Raw genomic sequence first — 14401 nt, forward strand, 5'->3', positions numbered from 1 at the left:
GGATGCCTGCTTAATTGTTTGTATTTCATGTGCAGCTGGAGCATTGAATTGAAATACTTACACAAACTGTATTTATCTCTATTTATTGCTTCCGTGGGATTTTTCATAGGCTTTCATTCTGAATTATATTTGACAGCCAACATTCTACACCTGTCGGTGCCTCAACACTGTTATACACTAAACATCTCAGATTAACACGTTACCAGACCCAGTGTCAACACCAACACCAAGGGCCACCTGCTGATCTTTTGTACACATATTTATTCTTCAGATGTGACACAGAAGTCCAGCACAATATCAATCCCTAAACCATACTTCAGCAAAGATTTACTATCCACTGTCTATTAGGTGCGACTTCCAAAAAATAAATATCAAGCAGTTAATTGATCTCAAGAAACCGTCAGAATTCTGATTCAAGTTACATTTATTTTCCGGATATTGAGAAAAAACAACCTGGAAACGTATAATTTGATATAGCCTAAAAGATTACGATGAATTATGCGTCAGAGTTATGATGTGAAACGTAATAGGGCCACCCAGCTAGTAAAAACAATTAATGTACATATTTAAGTGACACCCACGAATCTGCTAAGCTAACATTGAACAGGCAGATTCATTGGGCGACACAGACAATACCCTAAACGTTGTTAGCCCAACACTCCTGCATACAATGATGGGTTTACATTTAAAGAGATTGAAATGATATTGAAATTTTCACATTTAATGAGACGGCATTTGCATTAAAACGCAAGCATGATGGAATAGTATCTTGTAGAAATGAATTTTTCCGATCATCGCTCATGTCGAAGCGGGGTTATGCTAACATTCTCGACCCGCTCCAACGATTCACCGCATGCCAGGCTCCTGAATCATCAGGAAGAGCTACTTCCTTATTCAATAATTATGTAAAACAGGGCATCATACAGGGTAATACATTTTTCCGGATGAATTGAGGGAGAGAGAGAAAGAGAGAGATAAAGAATATGTTGCCGCTGGAATAAAACATGATAACACTGTGTGTATCATCCATCTATCCCTCTCTTTCTCTCTCTTACATTTTTGTATTTATTCTTTAAATTATTTTCAGAATCAAATTGATTTATTTAGTATTTAGCATCTACAATTTTAGAATACTATCAAAATACTATGAGAATACCATCAGAATACTATGAGTGCGATGGCTAGCCCGAAGTGGGTTCAGCGATGCAGCAGCAGAAGGCCCTCTGAATGTTTGAACAACCCGATGCTACCGCTGTCTCTCACAGGGCCGGCCTCGAACCCACGGCCCCCCAGAGGGACGGACAGCTACACGGTCTGTGTGTTAGCCGCAATATCTTATGCATGCACTCTGCTCACACGGGGACCCCAAAACATGAACATCTGCCAATTATGCTGACACCTAGAGCTGAACATGCTGCTGATTCAAAAAACTGCATTTTAATTCAGAATAATTCATGCCCTACCATGCAAGGCACCCCGAGGTACACTCTGCGCGTGGCATGTACTACTAACACTCTCTGGAGGGGGAGGCAGGGAATGTGTTTAGAAGGATATCTATGGTTAGAATGGCGGTGCTATTAAAACAAAGGGCCGGTTCACTTGGTTATTTTCTTATGTCAGGTGAAAGAAGCAAAGATGAAGACTCAATAACCTTTGAATGCTTCATATGATTCAAAAAGACTTTGTCTTTTCAACCTTGATCAAAGGTCTGTTTTTTTTTTTTCAGGTGACATCAGTAAAACTACTCTGTAATACAACTTTATAATAAATGCACTGTACATGTGCATCCACATTCATGCTTAGATAAATCCTCCAAAAATGTTGTACATACTCACACACACACTTCAACACACACAAGCATAGACTCACACACACATGGCTTCACACACATAGCCCCAAGCTCTATGAGCGAGACCTGCCTGATTGCTTGCTTCGTAGAGCGTTTGCTTAAAGCAAGCTAGTTAGGCATCAGCAATGTTTAAACAGTGGAATCGCGGTGTGTAAAGTTATAAATAGATGCTAGAAAATGAAGTGTGAACATGGTATCAGAGCCACATAATTCTTATTTACACAGATTTGACTCCACGTTTAATTGATGCACTTTTTTTGATAATTCATGGCTTCAACCCCCCCTTACACACTTCCTTGTTGTTGTTTAGCATGAGTCACATGATGCAAAGGCTCTCTCTTCCTTACCTCCCAATTTTAAAAGGGTGGCTGAATCTATTAGTGTGTGTGTGTGTGTGTGTGTGTGTGTGTGTGTGTGTGTGTGTGTGTGTGTGTGTGTGTGTGTGTGTGTGTGTGTGTGTGTGTGTGTGTGTGTGTGTGTTGTGTAAATCCCTAGGGCACTCTGAGGAATCACACAAACACACTTCTCAGGCTCGTAATCTTCTGCACAAAACCCAAGGCGTGTGTGTGGGGTGGGGGAGGAGGGAGGGAAGTAAAGGCTTTCCATCGAATTAATTATTAAGAATATGTGGTATTTTCTTTCTACAGTTTACCTTGAGCTGACTGTCTCCCCCCCCCCCCCCCCCCCCCGGTTAAGTTATTGAGTGGCTGCTATACTGGCCCTCCAGTAAATAATGAAATGATGTTAGCAACCGGGCGCTTTCATCCTCTGCTTAATCAGAGAGTCTTCTGGGGAATATATGCTACATGTGCAAGTTGGAGCTATTCAAAGCTGATTAAAGATAATAAACAAATGTACTCTGAGAGATATTGGAAACTGATTGGACGATAAGACTCCCACACTTGTTTGCTACATTTGAGGTCAATTTGTGGCTGAACTGCAATTTCCAATGACAATAATAGCAAACGCACGCATAGAAATTCACACATACACCCGTGGGATCACGCCTTTGGTGCTGGCATATACGATGAATATAAAGATTAAAATGACCTTGGTGTTTCAATATCGTAAAGCAGATTTTACATTTGAAATAAAGACTGTGTTTCATTCCCAGAGGAATTCTTTGCGCGCTCGCGCTCTCTCTCTCTCTCTCTCTCTCTCTCTCTCTCTCTCTCTCTCTCTCTCTCTCTCTCTCTCTCTCTCTCTCCCCCTCCCTCCCTCTGTCTGCCTCTCGCTCTCTCCCTGTCAGACAGTTCCCTGTTGGAGGTCCATACCTTTCTCTGGCTTCAGCGTCTCTGGCCTGGTCCTTGCTGCCCTTCACCCCCTCCTGCCCGCCGCCTCCACCGCCGCCCTCCTCCTTCCCTGAAACCCCGGCCGTGGGACCCCCCTTGGGGCTGTTCTCGCTAAGCTGCAGGCTCTGGATTGTGTTGTGGTGCTGGTGGTGCCGTGGCGATGACTGATGTCCCGCACGGGCGCAGACCGCTGTGGGCCCCCCCTGCGTGGGCGCCAGGATGCTGTGGACAGGGCTGCTGCCCTTCCGGAGCCCTCCTCCTCCTCCTCCTCCTCCTCTGTCCCGGGAATGACTCTTCAGCCGGCCCTGCCCAGGTGTCCCCCGGCCGCTGTGCTCCAGGCCATCCTGCTGGAGGTAGCCGCCGCCGCCGCTGCCACCGCCGCCTCCGCCGGCCGAGCTCTGGGAGGAGTGGCTGAACCAGCGCCAGCGAAGCCGCAGGATCTGCTTCACGTCAAAGTCCTTCTTCCCCGACATCCTCCTGGCGGTTTGGAGACGAAGGAGGAGGCACAGCGGGGGGTCCCCAAAAACATGAAGGAGAGTAAGGGGGAGAAGAAGAAGAGCCTTTGGTTTGAGTCCTCCTCCTCCTCCTCTGACTGAGTGCACAGCGCCCTCTCAGACCTCCTCTATTGTCTCCGCGCGCGCCGCTCACTACAGCTCACTGTGGAGACCCCTCCCCTCACCTCTCCGCTGTTCTGTCACTGGAGGTGTGTGAGGAAAATGGAAACAAGCATCCGCCGCAGCTTTTGTTCCTCTGCCTGCTCCCTCCGTCTCTCTCTCTCTCTCTCTCTCTCTCTCTCTCTATCTATCTCTCTCTCTCTCTCTCTCTCTCTCTCTCTCTCTCTGTCTCTCCCACTGCTGTTAGTGATTCTGTTTGCTTGCTGCTGCTGCTGCTGCTGCTGCTGCTGCTGCTGCTGCTGTTGCTGTTGCTGCTGTAGCAGGAGGAGTTAATGCACATGCATGATCCACGCTCCCTCCCTTCTTCTCCCTTGTCTTGCTCTCTATCACACTCTCTCTCTCTCTCTCTCTCTCTTGAGCACCCTCTTTGTTTTTCCCTCATACGCACACACACAGACATACAGACACACACACACACATTTCCTGCACATCTCCCCTGTGTGCAGACACGCAAACGCCGGCAGATTTATGGAAACAAGCGAGAAAATAGCCCTGCCCAGTCCCTTTCCGCTCTATGTGTGTGTGTGTGTGCGTGTGAGTGTGAGTGTGTGTGTGTGTGTGTGTAGTTGTGTGGGTGTGCGTGTGTGCGTGCGTGTGTGTGGGTGTGTGTGTGTGTGTGGATGGTGTGTGTGCATGGTGTGTGTGCGTGTGTGCGTGCGTGTGTGTATGTGTCGGTGCTAAGGGGAGTTGAGAGTTGCTGTGGAGCCGTGGAGCATGATGAGGTCATACTGAAGGCAAGTAAATCAGGGCAGGCTAAAGGAGGGAGAGAGATGGACGGCTCACTTGGCTGCCATATCTGTACTTTCTCTCTTACTATCAGCTTATGTCTCTCTCATGTTCGCATGTTAGTGTGTGTGCGTGCGTGCGTGCGTGTGTGAGAGAAAGACACACATAGAGACACACACACATGTACACACAAACAACCACACACACAAGCATACACAAATACTTACAAAAGGAGAAAGGATATATATAATTATATATACCGCGAGAGAGAGACAGAAAGGTGAGAGACAGAGAGAGAGAGAGAGAGAGAGAGAGAGAGAGAGAGAGAGAGAGAGAGAGAGAGAGAGAGAGAGAGAGAAACAGGCAGATCAATAGATAGACAGATAGATACATGGATCGATAGATACAAAGATAGTTAGATAGATAATTGATTGATTGAGACTACAGTGCATAGACAACAATGCACACACAAACAACCTCCCGTCCACATGCACATACTCCCTTGTAATATTTATTTCTGCTATTTTCACATCAATAGAGATCCCATGGGGCCATATCTCAGAGCGTAGGAAGCGCCTCACGCAGGGAGAATACGGACCCCCCCGCCGACCCCCCTCTCTGACTTCCCAGCCTCCAAAGCCTGACTGCAGGAGAAACACGGCTGATGACCCTTCAAGGTGAACTAGATGCCAGTTCCCTCCTCCCACCCACCCCCGACCCCACCACCCCGACCCCAACACCCAACACCCACCACCCCGATCCCACCACCCCGACCCCAACACCCACCCCCCCGACCACACCACCCACCACCCCGACCCCAACACCCACCCAACCACCCCGACCCCAACACCCACCACCCCTACACCAACCACTCCAGTCAGGTCCTCACAAAAATAAATGTATTTTAACATTTAAATAATAGATATTTGGTTTATCTGTCCATGGCTACCTGCTGCAATACGGACTGCTGTTGCTTGAGCTGAAGATCGTTTCCTTTACTTGTTCAATGACCTAGTAGCCCCTCCACTGCACTATCTGCTAAATGAGCAGATAGCCATTACATTAAATTGGTGAATAAAGAACCTAAGGTCTCCTGGAGTCAGCTATATCAAATATCTTTATGTTGTTGATGATCTTTTTTATTGGTCGTTCTTACTGTCATCCAAATGATCTCCGCACCAGTAACAAAAAGCACCACAGTACCACATTTTAATTCACAGAAGAGCTCAGCCGGTCAATTGACTTTTATATTGAATGGCAGCAATAAAAGAAGTGTGGACAGTTTGCACTAGTTCGCACTACGTCTCTTTGAAGAACTGTGGAAATCTTTGAAGTAATTGCATCAGCTTATTTCACAGGGATAAGGGATAAACAGTGTTTATCACTTTATGTTCCTATCATATCCCAATTTGTCTAACTTTCACATGAGGCAATAATTTTGCCAAGTTTGCTTTGTGCCGCGAACATTGATCATAATTTTCCTGTGAAATAGGGGATAACAGTTTTGCTATTCCTGGTGGAAAGATATTTCAGATTGGACACAAAATGAAAGGTTGCTAAAGACCACCCCCGCCCCCTTAATGACATAAAGCAGAGAGGTAGGCCCTAGGTTAACGTCGTTTTTAATTCTGGGACCCACAAGGGGTTAGCAGACGCTTGTTTTATTTAAATAACAAGTTTTGCTCATCGGTCATTAGAATGCATAATGAATATTCCTTTGGGAGAGCAGCTCAAACAAATAATTAGATGGGTTTGCATCATTTGATTTTGCTTTTTTAGTTTTTGCAGTTCATTTCTTGATTGCCGAATTACAGTATATAGCAACTATTCATTGAACTGAACCGTCGTAAGCCGTCACTCCACAAGGGCCTCCCCGCACTGCTACTCTCACCCAGTGATGGACTCATTTATCACCGTGTCATTGGCTTTGCCAAACCACTGCAGGTGGGCTCAGCTGTGCACATTACCAGATAAAAAAAGGCGAGTCAAGGTGGAACCTGAAGGCATGCCGTGATCTGAATCCTGTTGAGTGTCTCAAATGCATTCCGACCTCACAGGCGGCTCCCCAACCCAACCCACTGGCCTCTTTCACTACTGGAGGTTAACACTTATTCCTATTAACTCTCTCACTAACAATACAATGCTAACACTGTGAAATGGATAAGGAGATATTATACAGTGTCATGCAATAAGATTTCCTAGCCTGGTTGCATCCATGTTATAAAGCACAGTTTCAGCAAGCTACGTGTTAATGTTTTTGTTGCAGGTCGTGGGTTTGGTCTCTTTTGATTTGTGAGCCAAGGACACCATCTGGACCCACTCCCCACATGACACATGAGGTGTCAGCTAACGCCGCTGCAGAAAACCGCATTATCCCAGGACATCTGCTTCACTGGGAGCGCACACCTGCATCTCCTAAACCGCTGGCTGATGTGGGGCTAGATGATAGGATGTGGCATTGGCAGATGATATTACTACTATTACAACTCAGATATTACTAATAACACAAAAAATATAGTCATAAATAAAAGATAACAACAATATGACTATTTATTATACTACAAATAATAATAATAATAATGAGTGTAACCGCAAGCGGTGATTAACGGGGTCCGAGCAAAATATAAAGTCAAGAACACACTGATGGAAGATATATAAATATGACATATAATTATGAAGGAAAGATGTTGATGAAGATGTTCCACTTAAAAAGCAATGGCCGAATGTCATGTTCAGCTTGTTCATGATGCTATGATCGGGATTCCAACTCTCAACCTAAGGATCACCTGTACAAGGCATTAACCCATTGAGCCACTGATAAACCTAAACTGCAGCCTCATTCACATGGTCAAAGTGTCTATTAATAAGCATATAACATCCAGAAAACTCCAAGCACACATTTCTCAAGTGAAATAAGGGCTTTCTTAAAAGCAAATACCTGAAAAATCTGGGGAAATTAAACATTGGTAGTCAAGAACACTAACGGAAGAAATATAAATATGACAGAATTAATTGGTTAACGGAATAAAGGAAAAAATGGTTAACGAAGAAGTTCCCCTTAATGCCATACTGTGTCTTGGCAGTCCGATTCTTGGAAACTAATGAGCCGGAATGTTGATTGCCTGATGAATTTCAGGTGCTGTTCAATGTTGTGTTTCTTAAATGAGTGGCAATGACAGAATGTCATGTTCTGCTTGTTCATAATGCTCTAATCAGGATTCAAACTCTCAACCTAAGGATCACCAGTTCACAGCATTATCCCGTTGAGCCACTGACATGCCTGAACTACACAAAGCTTCATTCACATTGTGAAAATGTCAATTGATAAGCACGCAACATCAAGAAAACTCCAAGCACACATTTCACAAGAGAATTAAGGGCTTTCTTAAAAGAGTACAGATCAGAAAATTTGCACTGTTAATGGTATCCACCTAACGATAGCCGTATGGTAGTAATACAATCAATTTTTTAAATAGCGCCACCTTTGGGTGCAGTACCACAATTTGGGTTTATTAGTAGTGGGGGGTATTGGTATCCACCTAATAATAGTCGTATGTTTTTTTTACGCATTACAAAATGGTCATATAAGAAAAATGGACTAACTGCTCCAAATTTATTGGCCAATATTTCTCAAATGGAACTAAGTAAAACAAATTCTGTGCGATGATTTTTGTGAGACTTGGTCTAAAGATTTTATGGGGCGATTTTGGTGAATTTTTGATTATTTTTGTAGCCTGTGAATCTTTTTATCATGTTTAGCTTTAATATAAATTTGTGGGAAAAGTATAAATTTTTAGGGCGTAAAACCCAGATTGGATAAATGTGTCTGATTCTATAGATTAATATTCTGAAAAAAATTTGACTTCAGGTCAATCTGGTGAGGACCCCTAATAATAATATGAGCCGATATCAATAATAACTAGAAAATGCATTTCCTGCAGAAAATGCGGTGAGTGCTGTAGTACAAAGTGAGGTTGAAAATATTTTTTAATAAAGCCACATAGATTAAGACATAAAGAGTATAAAATAGAAAAAGTATAAAATATTAAAAGAAATCTGAAAAGAAGTGTGCGATTCCAAGCTAATATGAACATGGAGTTCATGGAGTCTCGAAGTGAAAAATTGAGGAAGGAGGTCCCAAAGTTTGCAGAGAATATTAAAGAGGAAGGAAAGAACTAGAAATTGCATTTCCTGCAGAAAACGCGTGTGAATGCTGACGGATGAATCGCAAAGCATTGGTGAAAATAAAGAAATGTAAAATGATTTGAACTGAAGAATCTGAAAGTAGTAGCTGAAGTAGTAGTAGTAGCTGAAGTAGTAGTAGCTGAAGTAGTAGTAGTAGTAGTTGCTAAAGTAGTAGTAGTAGTAGTAGTAGTAGTAGTAGCTGAATTAGTAGTAGCTGAAGTAGTAGTAGTAGTAGCTGAAGTAGTAGTAGTAGTAGTCGGTGCTTAATTTGTAAAGTGGGAGGTCCCGGATGAAGGGGGGGGGGTGGATTTCTCAATATTCTCAATTTAGCAGAGGGAGAGAGGCAGCAGAGAGAGAGGTCATGTTTCCCGAAGCTCCGCTAGGCATTGGAAAAAACTACTTATTTCATCATTATCATCCTTTATTTTATTTTATTTCATGATCATAATACTTAACAATATATAGTTTGTTTCCGTCGTCCTCCATCGCTCGATTCAACAATACATTTTGCCACTTTTAATGACTCCCGGATCAGACAGCAGCAAAAGCCTTTGACTTTCCTATCGCCAACATGCCTCTGTACTCGGATATCTCAGGCACGGAGACTGGGAAATGCACAGACTGCACTGCCACCCATGCACCCCGAGATGCGTCCGGACAAACAGTGCGAACAGAGACCGACCATGAACCCGTCGCCAGAGAGGCGAGCTGTGCATGCGTCGGCCACCCGTGCACCCCTGAGCCCCGAGATGCTTCCGGACGGACGGTGCGGAGAGAGACGGAACAAGAACCAGTTGCCATGGAGGCGAGCTGCGCATGCGTCGGTATGGAAGTAAATCTGTGCCATCGGGTTTTGAAAATAAAAACACATTGAATTATAAGCACTGAATATTTATGCATTGAAATAACCTATCTGAATTTTTTGCCTCTGAATTTAACTCTTTACATTTTCAATATATCATATTCACCTTTATTTTTCAATGTTAAAAAATTCAACGTTAAAATATTCAACTCAAATATTTTCAACGTCCCAAAATTCAGTCCGCCAAAGTCACCATCAAAATTCAATGTACGAAATTCAGTGTTAACATCCGGGGACCCAAGAAAGAGCAATCGATCCTAGATGCTAGATCGAGGTCAAACGAGTTGGCGCGTCATTCTCGTTGGATACCTGACTCTCACGCTGGAAGGCAAAACAGATTTAGCCATGTCCAACGGCAAAAGCAGCAGTAATGGTACGGAGCCCCCCAAAGATCATGGAGGAAAAAAATAATTTTGGTTGAAAGAAAAAGCAGAGAGAAAACTAATAATTTGGTTTGCGAGATATCGCAAACCAACTTCCGGGTCAGAATTTAACTTCCGGGTCAGAGGAAATACTAACAACCACAACGACGGAGCTTGGGAGATTTATCGTCGTTTATTTTGAGCTTGGCTTCAAATATTTGGACATCAAATCAATACTTGCCAGTAGGCACGCCTTCCACATAAGTGAGAGACCTCTGAAGAGGATACTGCGAGATAGGGGACACTCTCGCCGCAAGGCGTACTCTGACCTGTCGGTCCTGGTGGATATTATTAGCGACCAACTGCAGTACTTCACGGGTACCGATGGATGTACGCTAAATGCAGGGAGCATGGACTGCGTGTGAGGAAAGAGGATGTGCGCTTGTTGTTGAAAGAGCTTGATCCCAGAGGAGTGTCACGAAGGCTAGCGAGACGTCCCAGACGACGAAACTAACTAGTTAATAATAGATAGTGTACATAATATACAACTAGTATTACTTTTCATACCCTGACATGTTTTGATTGTTAATGTTCCTGCAGTCTTCTTCTAAATGTCACATGATGTTGCTGTGGTGTCAAGACAGCTGATTTTATACAGGTTTCAGGTCATCCTACTTGAACCGGCAGGACGACCGCACCCACTGCTGTATACAATTGACTGCTCTCAGCTCTCTGTAGCTGAAGGACAAGATGTGTCCAGCCAAAGTGGCGGGTGGACTCAATAACTTAAGACTACTTTACCCAGTTTGGCGACTCGGCGAGTGTTCATTTTGAGCCCTCTAAGCAGTGTTGTGCATCACTTATGGAAGTAAATCTGTGCCATCGGATTTTGAAAATAAAAACCCATTGAATTCTAAGCAATGAATATTTATGCATTGAAATAACGTAACTCAAAATAAAATGTTTGTATTATTGGATATTTTGAATAATTATGAGCTATTGCATATATAAACCCACACATGCATAATCCCATTCACAAATACAAGTTTTAACAATACTTGCTACACTTTTGTAGTTGAAGTTATTTATTTAGTTTAATTGATTATTTATGTTTTTTCTTGAAGTGCTATTTTCTTTACATTACATACATTGCACATACTGCACCCCAGAAATCTTCAATATATACGTTATAAAACAGCATAAACAATGTTCATGGGGTGAGTAGTGGTGTAACATAACGTGATTCTGCATTGGGAGCATTATTTGATAGAGGCAATTGGTCTATCCACATACTGTGTAACGTGCGATGGTGTAGGTCAGGGTTAGCATGAAGGAGGCAACAACATGCGAGATTCTCCTCACGGCACTTTTAGTATACTATAAGCTTTTGACCATACCACGCTAGGTCTCCATGGCACTATATATATTTAACACAAGGGTGGAAAGTCCGGGATTCCTGCCTACAACAAATCAGTTACTAAATAAAATAACTCATATTAAAAAGGGAGACTTCGATCGTATACTGCTGTTTATTCTAGCCGAGCGGAAGAGCACGCACTTCTTCACTCCACGTTATCTCGTATAACCAAACAAAAGAGGGAAGCGCCACCTAGTTGCGCTACATATTATAAACCTGACTGTTACAACTGTACCCCTGAAATCTTCAATAAAGACGTTATAAACCAGCATCAAAATATGCCCGTTGACTTGCGCTAGCCTAGTCTCCAATGATAAGAACACCAAGGCTAACTTGGAAATCAGGCCCTATGTCCAAAATTCCGAACTACCCTTATTTTTCAATTCGACGTCCTTCTTATGTACAAGTGTCCGTTAGTATTGTCCACTGCTGAATCTTACAGAAACAACCCATACTAATGGCATATATATATAGAAAAATGTACTCACCGAAGCAATGTTACTGCTGCTGTTGCCGTTGGACATGGCTAAATCTGTTTTGCCTTCCCGCGTGAGTCAGGTATCCAATGACGCGCCCACTCGTTTGACCGCGATCTAGGATGGATTGCTCTTTCTTGGGTCCCCGGATGTCAACACTGAATTTCGTACATTGAATTTTGCTGGTGACTTTGGCGGACTGAATTTTGGGACGTTGAAAATATTTGAGTTGAATATTTTAACGTTGAATTTTTTAACATTGAAAAATAAATGTGAATATGATATATTGAAAATGTAAAGAGTTAAATTCAGAGGCAAAAAATGCAGATAGGTTATTTCAATGCATAAATATTCAGTGCTTATAATTCAATGTGTTTTTATTTTCAAAACCTGATGGCACAGATTTACTTCCATAGTCGGCCACCCGTGCACCCCTGAGCCCCGAAATGTATTTGGACGGACGGTGCGGAAAGAGATGGAACAAGAACCAGTTGCAACGGAGGCAAGCTGCGCATGCGTCTGCCACCACCACCTCAAGCCAACAGGGCCCATCTCACAGAAAGCAGATGAACCAGACACTCTGATTATAGGAGACTCGACCATCAAGGATATAACCGGTAAGAAGATCAAAACATGCTACTTCGCAGATGTGATGGTTAGTGATACCAACCAGAAACTAGCCACAATCATATTGGGAAACCCCAAAATCTCACAGATTATTGTGCATGCAGGACTTCTGGGGGCGCAAATAGGTTATGCTCAAAACTGTTAAGGGACAATCTTCTCTTTTCGCTTTCCAACAAATCTCCATGGCCTGACACACAGGCCGCATTCAGAGCACAGGTTGAGAAGAAGCGAGACTACAGCCTCTCCCACACATCTACTCTGCCACTATCTGACACACAGATAGCAGACAGCCCACAGACCTTGAAGAGAGACAACAGCCCGCCTGACGCCATCGACACTGTGCCTTCCCCCATCGCTGATGCTGGCTTGGCGAGGAACGGCCACCCCCCTCCTCTGCATTCCCCCATCGACGATGACCTCCAGCCTCATCTCTCCCATAGCCACAACAACTCCAGCTCCACTGTCTCCTCCCTTTGCGATATTCCAGCTAAATTTAAGAAACTGGAATATGTTGGCATCAAACTTGCATCTGTGTCAATGATAGCATCGCCACGTCATGGCCACAGGCTGATAACACCCAAGCGGAGGGTGCCCCAGCCCCCGCCCCCCCCCACACACATAATCTACTGAACCCAAGGTTGCCTACGTCATAACATGGCAACTTTTGCATTCCCGCTGTAACCACTAAGAGAGTAAACAAAGGGAAACGTAGACACACTGCTAACCTCACAAATCTCATACCTATTGCCTCCAAACCAAAAACAACCTTAAAGCCTATCAACAACACCATCAGGACGGGTCTACTTAATGTTAGGTCTCTTAATAACAAATAATTTTTAGTTAATGATTTTATTACCACTTCTAAACTGGATTTTATGTTTTTAACTGAAACATGGCTGGAACAAAATAACAGTGCAACCGTTCTGATAGAGACAGCTCCTCCCAACTATAACTTTTTTGGTGCATGTAGATCTGGAAAAAGAGGTGGAGGGATTGCTGTTGTAAAAATGTATTTCAGGGGAAACAGATGTTATTTGGTGATTTTCCATCATTTGAATACCTTCGTGCTGTATTGAAATGCTCCCCCAGAGTTCTCCGACTTCAAAGAATTATTGTCTAGCATCTCCACAGAATTTGACTGTCTAGTTATAACTGGTGACTTCAATTTTCACACTGATGATTGGAATGACAAGTGTGCAAAATAACTTTTTAGCATTTTGGACACATTTGACCTGTCTCATCATGTGAAAGAGACTACTCATTATAAGGGGCACACTCAAGACCTGGTTATTACAAAGGGCCTCAAAGTTTATGATCTCTGTAACGGATCCTTCCTTGTCTGACCACTTTTGTGTTTTCTTTAACATATCTTTTATTCCCGACATACAGACAAAATAAAATACTGTCAAAAAATGGTATATCAATGAAGATTCTAATGTACTTTTAAAAAAGGCCATCTCCTTGCTACCACCTCTCAACCCATGTTCTGCTGATGATCTTGTAGAAAACTTTAATTTGAAAATGTTGAAAGTCATGGATGTCATTGCAAGGTTAAAACGATTTCTGGAAAGCAAAAGGCACCCTGGAGAAAAGCTGCTTCTGTAACAGCACAGAAAAAAGAATGCAGGAAGGTTGAACGCATCTGGCGTAAAACAAAACTTCATATTCACCATGATATCTATAAAGAGAGCCTCTGTGCCTACAATTTAGACATTTTTCTCCAATATCATTAAAACCAATACTAATAATGTAAAAACCCGTTTTTTTTGCATTATTAGTGTTGGGGGGTTGACAGACTGACCAACCCCCCTAACACAAATTCCACCTGATCTCCATTCCACATAGAAATGCAATGATTTTGCAGCTTTTTATACTGATAAAATTGAAGGCATCAGATGCGCCATCAATGTCTCCACTTCAAAAAAAAATGT

At 43.1% G+C, this 14401-nt stretch overlaps 1 protein-coding gene across 2 annotated transcripts in view; it reads right to left on the minus strand.

Annotated features, from left to right (window-relative positions):
- Positions 1–14401, minus strand: part of klhl4 (kelch-like family member 4) — a 65473-nt gene that overhangs the window by 29986 nt on the left and 21086 nt on the right. Inside the window, exon 2 of one of the 2 annotated variants that reach the window (XM_056600625.1) lies at positions 3124–3618. The exons of the other annotated variant lie outside the window; for it this stretch is intronic. Within the exon in view, the coding sequence (XP_056456600.1) occupies positions 3124–3614 (491 nt within the window). The 5' untranslated portion in view covers positions 3615–3618. The remainder of the gene's footprint in view (positions 1–3123; positions 3619–14401) is intronic. 2 annotated transcript variants of the gene reach the window in all.

The sequence above is a fragment of the Gadus chalcogrammus genome, chromosome 10, assembly GCF_026213295.1.
Source record: "Gadus chalcogrammus isolate NIFS_2021 chromosome 10, NIFS_Gcha_1.0, whole genome shotgun sequence".
NCBI lineage: Eukaryota > Metazoa > Chordata > Actinopteri > Gadiformes > Gadidae > Gadus > Gadus chalcogrammus.